General features: G+C 40.4%; 1 protein-coding gene across 1 annotated transcript in view; it reads left to right on the top strand.

Annotated features, from left to right (window-relative positions):
- Positions 1 to 12,309, top strand: part of hmmr (hyaluronan-mediated motility receptor (RHAMM)) — a 29,821-nt gene extending 17,512 nt beyond the window's left edge. The window contains exons 14-18 of the mRNA XM_034181912.1: positions 6,402 to 6,545; positions 6,635 to 7,306; positions 7,389 to 7,461; positions 11,793 to 11,969; positions 12,095 to 12,309. Coding sequence (XP_034037803.1) covers positions 6,402 to 6,545; positions 6,635 to 7,306; positions 7,389 to 7,461; positions 11,793 to 11,969; positions 12,095 to 12,265 — 1,237 coding nt within the window. The 3' untranslated portion in view covers positions 12,266 to 12,309. The remainder of the gene's footprint in view (positions 1 to 6,401; positions 6,546 to 6,634; positions 7,307 to 7,388; positions 7,462 to 11,792; positions 11,970 to 12,094) is intronic.
- The last annotated feature ends 2,631 nt before the right edge of the window (positions 12,310 to 14,940 follow it).

Here is a 14,940-nt window from a genome sequence, read left to right as displayed (position 1 = left end):
CATGGGAGCAGGATTTCAATATTGATATTATAGCTGAGAATTGGGAGCATGCTGTACAGCGTATTCACTCAACCTCACTCTGTCTAATGTAGAGTCTCATCCAGTTTAAGATACTGCATAGATTGCATCTCACCAGAGTTAAGCTAGCTAGGTTTTTATACAAATACTGATCCTACATGTACAGTGGAGCAATTAAGTATTTGATCCACTGTTGATTTTGCAAGTTTTCCCACCTACAAAGAATGGAGAGGTCTGTAATTTTTATCGGAGATACACTTCAACTGTGAGAGACAGAATCTTAAAAAATTCTGTAAAATTACATTGAGGTTTTTTTTTATAATTAATTTGCATTTTATTGCATGAAATAAGTATTTGATCCCCTACCAACCAGCAAGAATTCTGGCTCTCAGACCTGTTCATTTGTCTTTAAGAAGGCCTCCTATTCTGCATTAATGGTACCTGTTTGAATTCGTTACCTGTATAAAAGACACCTGTCCACACACTCAATCAATCACACCCCAACCTGTCCACCATGGCCAAGACCAAAGAGCTGTCTAAGGACACCAGGGACAAAACTAGACCCGTACAAGGCTGGGTTGGGCTACAGGACAACAGGCAAGCAGCTTGGTGAGAAGGCAACACCGTTGGAGCAGTTCTTAGAAAATGGAAGAAACACATGATGACTGTCAGTGTTCTCCGGTTTTGGGCTACATGCAAGATCTCACCTCGTGGGGTAAGGATGATTCTGAGAAAGTCCAGAACAACACAGGAGGACCTGGTCACTGACCTGAAGAGAGCTGGGATCACAGTCGCAAAGACTGCATTAGTAACACATAGCGCCATCATGGTTTAAAATTCTGCAAGGCAGCGAGGTCCCCCTGCTCATGTCAGCACATGTCCAGGCCTGTTTGAAGCTCACCAGTGACCATCTGGATGATCCAGAGAAGGCATGGGAGAAGGTCATGTGGTCAGATGAGACCTGAATAGAGCTTTTTGGAATCATCTCCACTTACCATGTTTAGGGGGATGAGAACAACCCCAAGAACACCATTCCAACCGTGAAGCATGGGGGTGGAAACATCATTTTTAGATTTGCTTTTCTGCAAAGGGGACAGGACGACTGCACCATACTGAAGGGAGGATGGATGGGGTCATGTATCGTGAGATTTTGGCAAACAACCTCCTTCCCTCAGTAAGATCGTTGAAGATGGCTGGATCTTCCAGCATGACAGTGACCCTCAAACACAGCCAGGTCAACTAAGGAGGGGCTCCGTAAGAAGCATTTCAAGGTCCTGGAGTGGCCAAGCCAGTTTCCAGACCTGAACTCAATAGTAAATCTTGGAGGGAGCTGAAACTCCAACCTGAAAGATCTGGAGAAGATCTGTATGGAGGAGTGGTCAAATTCCCTGCTGCAGTGTGCAAACTTGTCAAGAACTACAGGAAACATCTGACCTCTGTAACGGCAAACAAATGTTTCTGTACCAAATATTAAGGTCTGTTTTTCTGTGTTTTGTTTTGTTTTGGGGGGTTTTTGTGTGTATGTGTGTTTAGGTTCTGTCTCTCACAGTAGAAGTGTACCTATGATAAAACTTAGACTTCTCCATTCTTGTAGGTGGAAAACTTGCTTAGATATAAGTCCAGACAGAAATTCATCAACACCTGGTCTCTATTTCTAGAATTCACCATTACTCTTTATTTTCCTCAAATTTTATGAATGCTCCTCTTTTCTTTTTCCCCTCATCCCATATGTCAGATATGATCTTTTGATACTTCTGTGAGCCGTGTGGGCCTGTACACTATCTGCAGGCAATGCTCACTTCTGGTTCAACGCAGGAAGGAAAAAAGGCGGATATTGTTTCGCCGGCCGCGGGAGGGTTCGCACCCACGGAGGGCTGTGATCTAAAGCGGTTCTGTTTGGCATCATCACACACCCAGAGAATTGTCATACTAACACCATCTTACAGCAACAAGCAGTATTTGTTCAACAACTGTTTCGTCGTCGTTAACAGGCTTCCGTTCAAAATACTTATGAAGTTTGTCTGTTTTGATCCATTGCGGTGTTTTTGGCAGTAATTAAAGACGGCGCCGTTAAATGTGTCAAACATACGCTACAGTAGAGCCTAAAAAGTGGTGTAAAAAAAAAAAACGTAGTTTAGATGCACAAAACATGTCAATACACGATCATGGTTGGGCGAATAAGGTAAGACATTATATTTGTCTGCCCAGCGGTTGAGCGTGTAATGTTCAATGTATAACTTATCTGCCCAGCGGTTGGTGTATAGCCTTTGCCTTTTACTTTAGTGTTGATTCAAGATAATTATTAAACTTGCCTCGTATTCAAACTCCAACTGGGGGCTGCACGATATATCATTTGTGCAACACCATCGCAATGTGCGCATGTGCAATTATAACCATGCAGGACTCGCGATGTGGCATAATTAAACTGAATGGTAAATGGACTGCATTGATTAGCGCTTTTCATCTGCATCAGACACTCAAAGCGCTTCACAATAATGCCCTCACATTCATCCCGATGTGGGGGTGGTGCCATACAAGGTCAGGTGCTTACTACACACTGGGAGCAACTAGGGGATTAGGACCTTGCCCAAGGGCCCTTAGTGATTTTCCTGGTCAGGCTGGGATTTGAACAGTGGGATCCTCCGGTTTCAGGCCCAACGCTTTAACCACTAGACCAGGGGTGCCCAAAGTGGGCCAACTTTGGCCCGCAGGGACGTTTTGATTGGCCCGCCGGGCCTCAGCTGATAATTCTGACATAACTCTTGCTCAGGTGCTAAACCAACCTGTGTCCCTCCCTACAAAGTGAATGCTTTATATAGGGCTGCATGGACAGTTTTCTTCTCAGTCATGGTGCGCTGTTCATACCAAACTGGAAGGTCTTTAAAATACATTATTTTAACACAGTGGGTATGTCACACTGTTGTGTGTTCTATTTCTATTTTCAAATATGTTTTTAAAAATTTTATATTACAAAATATATATTTTACTTATTTGGGAAGATTTCCCATGAACCTTTGCGCTGGCAGCATCAATTTTGCGGTCTTAAACCAGTGGACATGGAGCACCAAAGGAAGTGGCATACGGACAAGAGGCATTATAAACAAACGTGGGAGGAAAAATATTTTTTCACAGACATTAATTGTAGGCCGGTTTGTCTCATTTGTAATCAGTCTGTGGCTGTACAAAAGGAGTACAACATACGTTGCCATTACGAGACAAAACATGCAGCTTTTTCAACGTACCAAGGAGATGCATGTAAGAAGAAGGCTATTAGCAAAACTTTTCACAACAAAGTGCCCTAGCACGGCCATCCTCTGTCCAGGACAGCGTGACCCGGGCCAGCTATGAAATCTCAGCCCTTATTGCCAAGACTGGAAGATCATTTTCAACAGGCAGTTTGTCAAGACTGTCTGTCCCACAGCGGTGTTACTTGTGTGTCCATCCCAGGCAAGGCTCTTCTCTCAAATCAGCCTCTCCCGCAACACGGTGACACGCCGTTTGAAGACATGAGCCGGGACATTAAGGAACAACTTAAAGCAAAAACACGCGATTTTCAGTTTTTTCACTGGCGTTGATGAGAGCACGGATATTTCTGATTCAGCACAGCTTTTAGTTTTTCCGAGGAGTGTGTGACAGCATGGAAATCTCTCAAGAGCTGGCTGGAATAGAGACGCTGCATGGGACGACTAAAAGCAGGACTTGTTTGCGGCTGTTGAACGAGTATTGGACAAGTACAGTTTGAGCTGGGACAAAATGGTTGTCACGACGGACGGTGCCCCTGCAATGATTGGCAAAAAAGCAGGTCTTGCCACACTGGTGTCTCAAAAGGTTGCCGAATGTGGAGGTAAGCTGACCCAATACCATTGTATCCTGCACCAAGAACAGCTGTGTGCCAAATCAATCGGGCTTGGAGACTTGTGCGCGACGTCATTAAAATCATAAACTGCATACGCAAAAGCTCTTTCACACCGCCAGTTCAGAGCTCTTTTGGACGAGGTCGATGCTCAATACAGAGATGTGTTGTACCACCAAGAAGTTTGCTGGCTTAGCAGAGGGAAAGTGCTCAAAAGATTTTTGGAGCTGCGCCATCTCATCGCAGACTTTCTGATGACCAAGGACAGTAACATCCAAGTTCCTACAGAAGACAGTTGGATTTGTGACGTGGCTTTCATGGTGGACATTACGGACCTGCTTAACTCATGAATGTTCATCTTCAAGGCAAGGAGCAGATTATCAGCAGATTTATGATCACGTCAAGGCCTTTCAAATGAAGCTGGGGCTACTCTCTCGACATCTGTCAGAGGTAAGACTGATCATAAAAATCATATGCTGTATACATGTATATAATGGTCTGTATTTATACTTGATATAAGTACGTGCAGGTCATGTCTGTGCGCCATTGTACATCTGAGTTCTCCGTGGTGTGGGAGACTTAGTATAGATGCGTGTTTTACTTGAAATGCACTGTTGCATTTACTGTTGTGAGCTTATGTGGCAGTTGTGCTGATAATTGTAGTGAAAACTTAGGCTGTTTCCAGGAAACATGACTCACTTCCCTAGTCTGAGAGAAGTAAACCTGGTTGAGAAGCTGCGTGAATATGCAGGACTTGTCAGCAACCTGAACAAGGAGTTTGATGTGCGGTTTATGGACTTCAGAAAAAGTGCTGGAGATATGGAACTGTTCTCACAACCCTTCAATGTTAGTCCCAGACCACCTTCAGATGGAGTTAATTGACTTTCAGTGTGATACTGAGCTAACAAATAAATTCATGTCACTGAGTCTTAAGGATTTCTACACACAGATCTCACTACAAAACTACCCACTCATTAAGAAACATGCAAGGGTGATGCTTTCACTGTTTGGCAGCACTTACATTTGTGAACGGACCTTTAGTGTGATGAACCTAAACAAGTCCAGGCTCAGAGGTACCCTGACTGACTCACACCTGGATGACATACTTACCTTGGCAGTTAGCCAGCTCCAACCAAACATTGAGAGGCTAATAATGTGCAAAGATGAGCTTCGTGTGTCTCACTAGTCACTAGTAAGACACATTGATGTAAACTCCACTAAACAGCAAACCACTAGTCAATAGTGGTTTGCTGTTTAGTGGAGTTTGAGGTTGAGTTTGCAGTATTTTTTGCAATTTGTGTTTGTTGTGTTGCATTTGATTTGCACTTAATTGAAAAATTAAACATTCATTCCTTTATGTTAATTAAAGCAACGTTGTTACATTTATTTCTGCATCATGAGTAAAACTGCTATATTTGGCCCGCGGCCCATTGTCACATTTTCATTTTGGCCCTTGGAGGCAAAACGTTTGGGCAGCCCTGCACTAGACCATCACTTCCCCAAATTACACATGCACCTTTACATTGCCAAGTGACAAGGGTAAAAATCTGCTTTTGTTTTCATGATTAACCAACAACAGATGTTGAATTTACTCATAAAGGATCCTGGTAATGCGAGTGTGCGACATGCACCTTCTCCCACGCTGCATGCATCAATCATATTGTCGGCTGGAAAAAAAGGGAGCAGGTGGCTCATTTGCAACTTGTCTTGTTTTTTGCTGGCTGAAAATGATACTCTTTAAAAACCGGTCCCAGAGTGGATAAAGCTGGATTTGTGTCTGTGTGGACAAGTAAGACAGAACATTTCTGAAACGACGATGTCATAGCCCAACCCCTTTAACCTCAGCTGCTCATAATTAATGACTTGCTTGTTGTTAATAGTGTAATTCTATATAATTTTTGACTCGCATGCAACGCAATATGCTTTTAATGCTTATCATTTACCAATGTGCTTGTTGCCCCTTTTCAAAAGATATTTAATCTACCATATGTAACCTATTGCCTCCATAAGTAAGCCTGCATAAATGACAAGATAGTTATTGCAGTAGACACTCAAAGGTTGTAAAGTTAACGAAAAGGCCCAGATTTGTCACTTTTCTTTCTCAATTTCCTCCACAGCCATTCCTTGTTTAGCAGTTTGTGCTTTGTTTTTTTTTAGTCAAAACAATGTCACTGTGTTCCTCATTGCCATTTAACAGAAACTTTTCTCCACTCTGGTGAAAATTGGTCCCCTTTTTTTGTTTGCCGATTCTTGTTTCCAGGATCTACATATACGCCCTAATCAATGACCATGGATACATGTAATTATGTTTGATTGAAGAACTGAATACTCCAGACTGGTGCATCCAGGATCAGTGGATCCTTGAACTTTTAAGTGACTTATTAGGCCCTAGGAAAAACATGCTAATTGTGTGATTGGTCATTGCCAAAAAGCTGGAAGGGTACACGCCTAAGCGCTCAGTATTTCTGGACTATGAGCTTGATTTGTGTTTTGCAAGTCTTAGTCACAGACTGCTTATTTCACTTGTCAGCACCAAAGATGCTCTGAAGGAAACAGAGGACAGAGCAAAAGCAGTGGAAGTGAAAGTGGAGAGTGTGGATGGATTGGAGGATCACCTGCAGAAACAGCTGGCTACCCAACAGGCTGAAGACCAAGCCAAGGAGGAGTTTAAAAGGTATCCTTTATACTCACCTTGTGTTGAAATGTGTCGTTTGCTACTTTAAAAAACACTCCAGTTATATGCCTCTTTTCTTAACTTGATAGAATGTTGCTGCAGGTGCAGACTCTGCTTGCACAAAAAGATGAGGAGATGAAGGCCATGGAGTTGAACCACGGTGCCTTGATCAATCAGCTACAGCTGCAAACAAAGGAGAAAGAAGAACTGAGAGGTCAGAGCCTTACTCAGCTTCAAAACGAAAAGGAAAAGGCTCAGAAACTGCTGGAGGCTGGTACCCGGGAGAAAGATAAATTACTGGAACAACTCCAACAAGAAATTGAAGAGAGAGTAAAAATTCAGGCAGTTATTCAGGAGGAAAGGGGAGCATTGGAGGTGGAAAGGAAAGAACACCAGTGGGTGAAGTCCGAGCTGCTCGCGCTCCAAACCCAACTAGAGATCATAGATAAGGAGAAAGAGAGTTTGCTTTGTCAAGTGGGAGATTGTCAGACTCAGCTAAACATGGCTGAGCAGGACAGAAATGGGCTTCAGGCTCAGCTGGATGAAGTTAAAAAAGAAGGGGTGAGCCTCCAGACTCAAGTACAGCTCTTGGAGGAGACAACACATACTCTACAGTGTGAGGTGGAAGAAGAGCAACAAAGGAGACGCGCTCTCCAGGAGGAGGTGGAAGTACTGACTCTACAGAAGGTTACATTGCAGCGGGAGATGGAGAAGCAGCGAAAGGAACTGCAAAAATGCTTAACTGAAGCGCAAGAGAAACCGTGAGCAAACTCGTTGCCTGACTAGAATATTATTTTTTTATTGAATTCATGTGTTTAACTTGCTTTTGTCGTTTGTACTCAGCTCCACAGTTGCTGAGACAGAACACTGGAAGATGATGTATGAGAACCTGCTTGCTAAAGTCAAACCCTTCCAGGTCAGTCATTAGTGCAAATCTTAGTCGGGCTTTGTTTTTATTTTAATCTGAACTAAATTCTAGTCTCTACTGAATGCTTAGTCTTCACATTTCAGCGTCAGTCTATTTCACTGTTTGAAAACTACCTACAAGGGGCACTTGAGAGGTTTTGAGCCTGACCCAGAAAAAGTAGGGTGTGGTTCTCCATCTTTTACATTCTGAGAAACCAGCATTTCTCAACATTGCCCCCAGTGAGTCATACATCACACGTTCTTGAGAAATATTGGTTTCTCAGAATGCGAAAGATGGCGAACCATGCCCTACTTTTTTTGGTCAGGCTCAAAACCTCTCAAATACCCCTCATATGTTCATGTAGTCTGAATTTCTTTTTGTGAACTTCAGATGTTAGATTCAAGTATAATTCCTTTGAAAGCAATTTATGGATTTCAGTGAAACGGTGCAGTGAATTTGTTGTTTGTTTGTTTTAAATGATTGGAGTGCAGTTTTAAGCAGAAACAAGTTAATCAGTAAATTGCTAATGACGCTGCTGACTCTCCAAAATGACGCTGTTGATGTTCCGAAATGATGCATGCGCAGTGAAGGCAGGGCAGACCAGTTTTGGGGGGCATTTGGCCTGTGACACGAGCCTGCGTACGGTTTGAAAAAATAAATGTGCGGGCTTTTAATCAAGGAAATATAGTACCTAGAGATACACTATTCACATTTCCCCCCCTCCGATGCCCATACTTGAATTTAGATATCTGCCAATACTGATACTATTCCAATACCAGAGCTCTGTTTGCTTTATTATTATAATTATTGAGTTTATATGAGGATATTTTATATCCCCAGATGTACAGTTTCATGATGAATGGTGGTATAGAGGAGAATTTTCTTAAAGAAGGAGAGTTTAGCTACAATTTGCCAGAATGTACATCTAAGCTGTAAGCCTAGATTTGATGTTTTTGGTGAAAGAATTTGCTTTTATTTATTGTTGGGTTAGTGGTGCTGAAGTTTCATCTCTTCAACACCAGATGGCACATACGCACCACATACATTATTGTGCCTTAATTGAGAGAGTGGTGACATGAGTAAAAAAAAAATAATAAAACGGTCACAGGACTCCTGGTGCCATCTTGGGTTCAAAATAGCGTTCGCTGTTAAGCTCTCTGCATGTAAATCCAGCTATTTTATTTATTCACTGGAAATGCAGGTTGTGCATTTGGATGCACAAATAGACACAGCAAGGGCTTTGAGTTGTACAGATTCCGGACAACAAAAAAAACGGACAAAAAAGTCTCAAAGTTTTTGTATTGTTTTCCATGCAATAAACACCGTATACAACGGCTTTTGTACAGTGGATTTTTCACATCGGATAAAATGTCTCGTCCAATCGCAATGCATTTCCATTAAACTCCTCACATGTGGAACCGGAGTAATTTCTGTGATTAAAACCAAGACCATTTATTTTTTTCACACTGTGCTCAGACTCTGAGCCGCAGCCTGACGTGCACCTGTCAAATCACAGCCTTTTGATGTGTTTAACACTTTGCTGCGTTCACTGCTTTGTCTGTCATCATATTAATAGTTTTTTGCCGTGCGCACGCTGATTACATTTTGATAATGGATTAAATACTCGTACATCTGGCAGAAAAAAATTTGAGGAAATTTTGACCCGGTCATTAAATGAGGCGCAGGTCCCGATTCAGGATTCTCCATAGATGTTCGGTGCCTCCTGACTGTAACTAATATGTTACATACATATAAATAATTTTGTCTGTCTTACACATTTAACAGATTTTGTCAGTTTAATAAATATATATATATATATATATATACTGATTTTGTCTGTTTTATACATGTAACGGATTTCGATTATAATGGACAAAATTCTCTGGTCCATCTGAATCCATTATATGTGAATTTTACTATTGTATTTGGTGCTATGAATTTATGTTGAACATTGTGACATGTTGACTTCAAAAGATAAGGTTTAAATTTCTGATTCATGAGTAGCAGTGGCAAAAGTGTAGTATTTGGAATGTTAAGAGGACACATCATATATTTTCTATGTTATTTTTATTTTGGGACCGCAGTCATTTCTGTGATTACAAGTCCAGCCTTTTTTTTGTTTTGTTTTTGTTTTTTTCCTTCTTTTTTCAAACCGTCTTCAGACTGGGACCTGAAGCCTAGACGTGCACCTGTTAAATCAGACACAAAAGGCTGACACTTTTCTGCTTTCACTGCTTCATCTGCCATTATATTATAATAGTTTTTGCAGCACTCATGCTGATTAAAAATGGATCAGAAAAGTCTGCAACTTTACAGCACAAAGTCACTAAAAGAGGAAAGTGTACAGCTTACCTTTGATTTGGAGGTGATGATTGCAGAAAGAAAGCTTGTTGAGGGTCAAATTAGTTCATAATAAAGCATAATCCAGAGTTGGAGAACTTTAAAACTGTCACGCACGTCATTGCATGACACGGAGTTACAGCTGTGCAGCTGCATAAATCAGGCTTTAAATTAATTAAATAAATCATCATAAATAGTAATTTGATAGCTTAACTATTTTTATATTATTTTGATTGTACCTGTATGTGGCTAAATGACTTTAAAAAATGTTGGAAACATTAAAGGTTCATTCAGTAGTTCAGCGCAGTTGGAACCAAAATGGCGCCATGTTCTGAGTTGACACCACTCTCTCAATTAAGGCACACTAGCGTACATGATCTGTTTTCAGGATGGGGAGCGCATTTCCTCATTTCCAAAATGCAACAAGAAACCACCGAAGAATAAATAAAAACCACTCAATTTACTCATATTTGGAGCCTGCTGGGTAAATTGTCATACTTTGGCTCGGTTTGTTGTCTGCTCCCTTTAAAAACAAACAAAAAAAAACCCCCTTTGCACTCCTTAATGCGCTTTTTCAAATGTTTGATTCAGGCCATGATAGAGCGTCCGCCTTGGCCCAACGGCTTTGCAAACATTGCACATTGCTGTTCTGTTTGTTGTGTTCAGCTGACATGTCAGCGACAGTACTCCTTGCCTGTTCGGTGGCTGCTAACTGCGTAAGAGGTGGTGTCTCACATTACAGTACTCCGCCTCAGTGAGAGACACGTCTCAGTTCAGAAACCTCCCTCCCTCCGGCAGTCTGCAGCGAGCAGAGCAGCAACTAGCACTTGTGGAGATGTTTCAGAGAGTTTTCCTGGATGGGAAACGCCGCAGCCTGTATCAGATATTTACGATCCGTGAATTACGTCGGTATCAGAAACAGACACTGATATTGGATCGGATCAGCCCCATCCCTAATGGTACCCAATTTTCTCAACTCGGCGAGTATTAGTGCTGAACTTGTACCTGTGTTGCAAGGTGGAGGCTGGACGTTTTGTCATGCAAAATCCGGTATATATGGAGTTTATTACATGGAAAAACATACCTAAACATTAGGACTTTTGCCTTTGTCCAGTGAGTGCGATTATCCAGTGATCCAATGTGGTGTATGTATATGTATGCATGGAAGCACCTACTGTGGCAAAATGGGTGAGACTGTTTACAGATCTCTAGTTTAAATTATTGTGCATTGATTTGCTTCCACAGCTGTGCCAAAAAAGTGAAATAGGGTTCATGGTAAATAAATGGACTGCATTTATATAGCGCTTTACAATCATGCCTCACATTCACCCGATATCAGGGTGCTGCCATACAAGGCGCTCACTACATGGTGCGTGAAGCTCAAAGTTCCCACATTGTGTGGCACACAAGTTATTGTCTTTTAATTATTAAAGCTGCAAATCATGAGCATGTTGCCATTTCAGTGTGATGGATAATGCAGGAAATTTGATGTTCAGATTTTTCTGTTTTGTGAATATGCACCTTCATATTTCTCTGTTTAGGGAACATGCATGTTCAGATTTAAAGTAAAAAAAATTTCATCTTTTGCTTATTTTTTAAACTCACCAGTCTTAAAATGTGTGCAAAAATATTGCAAGTTATTGACATAGAATGGAGCAGGAGAGGCAAGAAGCAGCTCTGAGTGTCAAGTTGGGCAGCCCTTCTGTCTTGTAGTTTGAAAATCGTGTTCATGTAGATGGGTTACAGTATGTTTGTTTTAGGGAAGCAGAGAACCCAAACATAGTGACATAACTTGAACCTCTACTGATTGACACACCAATACAGCTGTTACTAAGTCATAATCTACTGGAGACGGACTATACTTAACTTCTGTGATCTGTACCAATTGTGTGCAACACAACAGCACAAAGTAAATTTTCACAATTGCTCTGACATGTATTTAAAAAACAAAAAAAAACAAAGTGCATCAGTTAACCCTTCTATGTATGTGTGAGCTGTAGGAGCAGCTTGATGGTTTTGCAGCAGAGCGTGCAGCACTACTAAATAAGAATGATGCAAACCAAGAGGAGTTAAGTAAGCTGGCAGCTGCTTACGCTCATCTGTTGGGCCACCAGAACCAGAAACAGAAGGTCAAACATGTCATGAAACTGAAAGATGAGAACACTGCCCTGAAACAGGTGATTGACTGAATGCAGCTCTGTCTGCTTTCAGGACTTCTCAGTAGGCCTCAGTCCTCATCAGCTACTGTTATATTCCAATCTAAAGAACATGTATCATCATCTTCCTTTTGTTCGAGTTGTAGGAGGTGGTGAAACTTCGGTCTCAGGTAAGCCGACAGAAGAATGATCTGGAGATGCTGAAGTCCAAAATCCCTGGTGCACCTCGCAGGTTTGATCCCAAGAAAGCCTTCCAACATGACAAGGAGAACAGGAAAATGGAAATGACTGCAGTTCTTGGAGGAGGTGAGAACTGAAAATAAAATGGACAGTGCCTCGCCATCAGGCTGTCATTCGGGAAAAAAAAAAAAAAAGATCCATGCAGTGACAGTTAGTTCAGGGTTTGTTTTAACACTGTCCCTCTATACAAACCAAACAAGCAATGAATATAAAAATGATGCAGACGTTTTGTACACCAGTATCAGGGGACACAGAGATCAGTTGCATGTAACAAGCTGTCTGTACAGTGGGCCAAAAGTATTTAGTCAGCCCCTGATTGTGCAAGTTCTCCTACTTGGAAAGATGTGAGAGGTCTGTCATTTTCAACATAGGTACACTTCAACAACACAAAAAACATCCAGGAAATCACATTGTAGGATTTTTAAAGAATTTATTGTAAGTTATGGTGGAAAATAAGTATTTGGTCACCCACATACAAGCAAGATTTCTAGCTTTTTTAACCAGTTCTAATGAATTTTGTTCCTTGAGCTTGTCTACAATCAATTCCCACGGTGCTCAAATTCAACTTTGAATTCTCATTTTTCTATGTTCATAATAATGTCAAAACTATATGGTAATTGACTTTTGTGGAGTTGTACATTTAATTATGCATCAATTTTGTAGGAATGGAACTGTTATAATCTGCTAGTTTATGATTCAGATTTTTTTTAACTTGATGAAAATCCAGTGTTTCATTTTGTAAATCAAAAATGACCATTTCATGAACAGTAGATGAGCTCCTCGCTGTGGTATAGTTCTCAAGTTGGAATAAATTAATTTATTTTTAATTGAAGGCACTGGGCTTGTACACTCTTGGTAATGTTGACTCTGGTGGCCTAAAGAATTCATAAAACTGGGATCCGTTTAGTGAGTAAAATTAGTTGATTTTGCATTTATTCCATAAATGTGTACAAACATCATGACTCCCCCCCTTCTTTTTCTTTGAACTGCTCATGTTGAGCAGTCATAGCACAAACAAATATAGTGCATAAAATTAAAGCAAATTAAAACACAATGGAATTGGTTGATTTCACACAAAAAACTTGCTTTCAGCCTCCATCATGTTCTTGAAGTGTTACAAATGCATTATGGTTGAGATTAGAGAAAATTAGAAGTGGACAGGGAAACTATTTCATAATTGGCAAAACATAATTGATAATATAATTTTTATTGAAAAAAATAGAATTTACTATTCTGCATTGTTTCTATTTTCTATTACTGTCACTGTCACTTTGATTCAATGCATGATTTACATTAAGGCAGTTGCTTTTGTACACTTATGTGTGGGGTCTATTTGAGTGTATCTTTACATTGGTTCTGAGAAGTTGCTTTTCCACAAAGCAGTAATTCAGATGGTCTAATCAACTGGATTTTTAAAAAATTATTGTTTTTTCTGCCAATGAAGTTATGTTTGCACCCAGATTGTTTGTCTGTTTTGTCTCTTATATGTTATGTAATTTTTATAGAGGATTCAAGAACTGATTCAATTTTCAAAGAATAATATATCAACAAAATAAGGAAATCTTGGAAAATGGGAGAAATCCCTATTAACATTGAAAGAATTTTAAAATTTCATAACTGTCAAAAAGATAAAATTTCTTTCATATTTGACAGCATTATGCAGGATGGTATCCTCTATTGACTGACAAAGTTTGATCCGGATTACAGATTTTGTGGCCATTTAAATGAGCATTGAAACCCCATTTAATGTATATTTTACATTATATCTTTATCAGTCAAGCCTCAATCACTCTCATATTTGAATGTGATGTGCACTGGCACTCACTATCGCCTGGCAAAGTTTGATCCTGATCTGATCTGGATTGTGGATTTTGTGGACATTTGAATTTAATATTGAAAAGGCAGGTTGGTGTACATTTTGCATTATATCTCTATCAAAAGTGCCTCTATCGCTCTCATTTTTCTGTTCTGGATTTACCTGTACCACCAAAATTGGGTGGAGGTTCCAGTCTATGTTCCAGTTATCAGTCAGAAAGCAAGTGCCCAAAGCAATGACAAATTGTGCATGAGCAGGGGTTACCAATGTTGTGTGAAAATCATCTGAAAAAGAATTCAGAAAACAAAAATGTTGGAAAAAATAATCCTGACATCACAAAAACTTCGATTCAAGTCAACTAAATGCTAAATACATACAAATACATACTCCTGACATTTGATCACATCAAATTTATCTTATGAAAAGCCACTTCTAACAGGACTTTGACAGAGAAAAATTTTTCCATGGTTAAAATTTTTGAAATTGGAAACCTTGTTGGCAGAGGTATGAGCGCGGTGCACTAGTACATTTGTTTATGTATTCATTTGAGAGTTTGACGATAATCAAGAGTATTCAGACTTTGACACTCGGGGCTGAGATCAGGTTGACCTACAAAACTGACTGTTCATGTCCCCAGGTGCTGTGGCTCCGATGCGCTCACCATCCAGACATGCACTTGTGTCTCCTGTGCGCAGGACTTTGTCAGTTGATGGGTGTAAGCTGTTTTAAATAAACATGTAGTAATACAGCTGAGATGACACCAGAATAGCATCTCTCTGTCCAAAACTGAACAGTAATGCTTATTTTTGCCAACACAGGTTGAAGGATCTATGGGAAGTGCAAAGATGGAAAAGAATAGTATGACCATGGAAAAGAAACAGAGGATACATTTAGAGAGAGAGGTACTGTTCTTAGAAACATTTGTGTAGTAGAAAC

This window comes from Thalassophryne amazonica, chromosome 11 (genome assembly GCF_902500255.1).
Source record: "Thalassophryne amazonica chromosome 11, fThaAma1.1, whole genome shotgun sequence".
NCBI classification, from domain to species: Eukaryota; Metazoa; Chordata; class Actinopteri; order Batrachoidiformes; family Batrachoididae; genus Thalassophryne; species Thalassophryne amazonica.
This window is presented reverse-complemented; position numbering and strand designations above follow the sequence as displayed.